The 1,142-nt window shown below is 46.4% G+C and overlaps 1 protein-coding gene across 1 annotated transcript in view; it reads left to right on the top strand.

Moving 5' to 3' along the window:
* The first annotated feature begins 176 nt into the window (after positions 1-176).
* The window catches only part of stard5 (StAR related lipid transfer domain containing 5), a 16,058-nt gene continuing 15,092 nt past the window's right edge, over positions 177-1,142 (top strand). Inside the window, exons 1-2 of the mRNA XM_015389798.1 lie at positions 177-299; positions 501-673. Of these exons, the coding sequence (XP_015245284.1) occupies positions 581-673 (93 nt within the window). The 5' untranslated portion in view covers positions 177-299; positions 501-580. The remainder of the gene's footprint in view (positions 300-500; positions 674-1,142) is intronic.

Raw genomic sequence — 1,142 nt, 5'->3', positions numbered from 1 at the left:
AGGATGCAGCCCATGAATTCTAACACAGCCCTTGTGTTGGCCTCCTAAAGGAGCCAGGATGTGGATCTACGTCACTCCAGCCTCTCAAACGCACCATAATGTGCTGACGTAGATCCTGGCCTCTGATTGGGTAAATCACACCATATCTCAAATGTAGACCAATCACAGTGGCTGTAGCCATTATCACTGAGAACCATTCCATGCTCTGCTGCTCTTTGACATGTTGAGGATTTACACAAATCAATGTTAGCCTTACGGATTTAAATATTTATTTTTCTACTTATTAATGGAAAGAAAAGGTAATGAACAATAAGGATAAACTATTCAATTTCTATATTTCTAATGTTATATATTTCCATTAATAAAAAACGCGTTTTTGTTTGGACTTCCGGCTCTCCGTAGAAATTTTTCATTCATTGGGGCCAATGCTAGCCTGCTAGCATCTGTTAGCTTTCAGTGGAGCCGGGTCTCTGTTTACATGGCTGTCTCTCTTCTCTCAGACTGAGAGCCGGCTTCAGGTCGCACGCAGAGCCGCCGAAATCCGCCGGAAGTGCCGGTGTCAGAGCTGCAGGTTGCTGTGATGGTGGACTATGAAGCTAAAGCTAAGGCGGTGGCAGACTGCCTGCTGAGCTACCGGAGGGATGAGTCCGGCTGGAAGGTCTGCCGGAAGTCGGTAAATATATTTCCGTCTGGGTCTGATGGTTCCGATCGCTGCTGGGATGAATCCAGAACCGGGTGACACCTTCATCCAGTCTACATAGACCTCCCCCCTAATACCGGTCCTTCAGGGTCTGCTGCTCGGGTCTCATCAGGAATCAGGCTCTGAACTGGGTGTCCTGGTCCTGGTTCTCTTCTGGTTCTGTCCTGTTCTTCTGGTTCTTAACAGATGATTCTGAGGAACGTGGACGTTCTAAACATGGCTGTTCTGTCTGGTTCTAGATGGTTAATATAGAACCGTGTTTGCTCAGTCTGACGAACGTAGACGTTCTAAACATGGCTGTTCTGTCTGGTTCTAGATGGTTAATATAGAACCGTGTTTGCTCTGTCTGAGGAACGTAGACGTTCTAAACATGGCTGTTCTGTCTGGTTCTAGATGGTTAATATAGAACCGTGTTTGCTCAATCTGAGGAACGTAGACTTTC

The sequence above is a fragment of the Cyprinodon variegatus genome, unplaced genomic scaffold (assembly GCF_000732505.1).
Source record: "Cyprinodon variegatus isolate N-32 unplaced genomic scaffold, C_variegatus-1.0 Scaffold472, whole genome shotgun sequence".
In the NCBI taxonomy this organism is placed as follows: domain Eukaryota; kingdom Metazoa; phylum Chordata; class Actinopteri; order Cyprinodontiformes; family Cyprinodontidae; genus Cyprinodon; species Cyprinodon variegatus.
The sequence above is the reverse complement of the archived record's forward strand: the minus strand, read 5'-3'. Positions and strand labels throughout refer to the sequence as shown.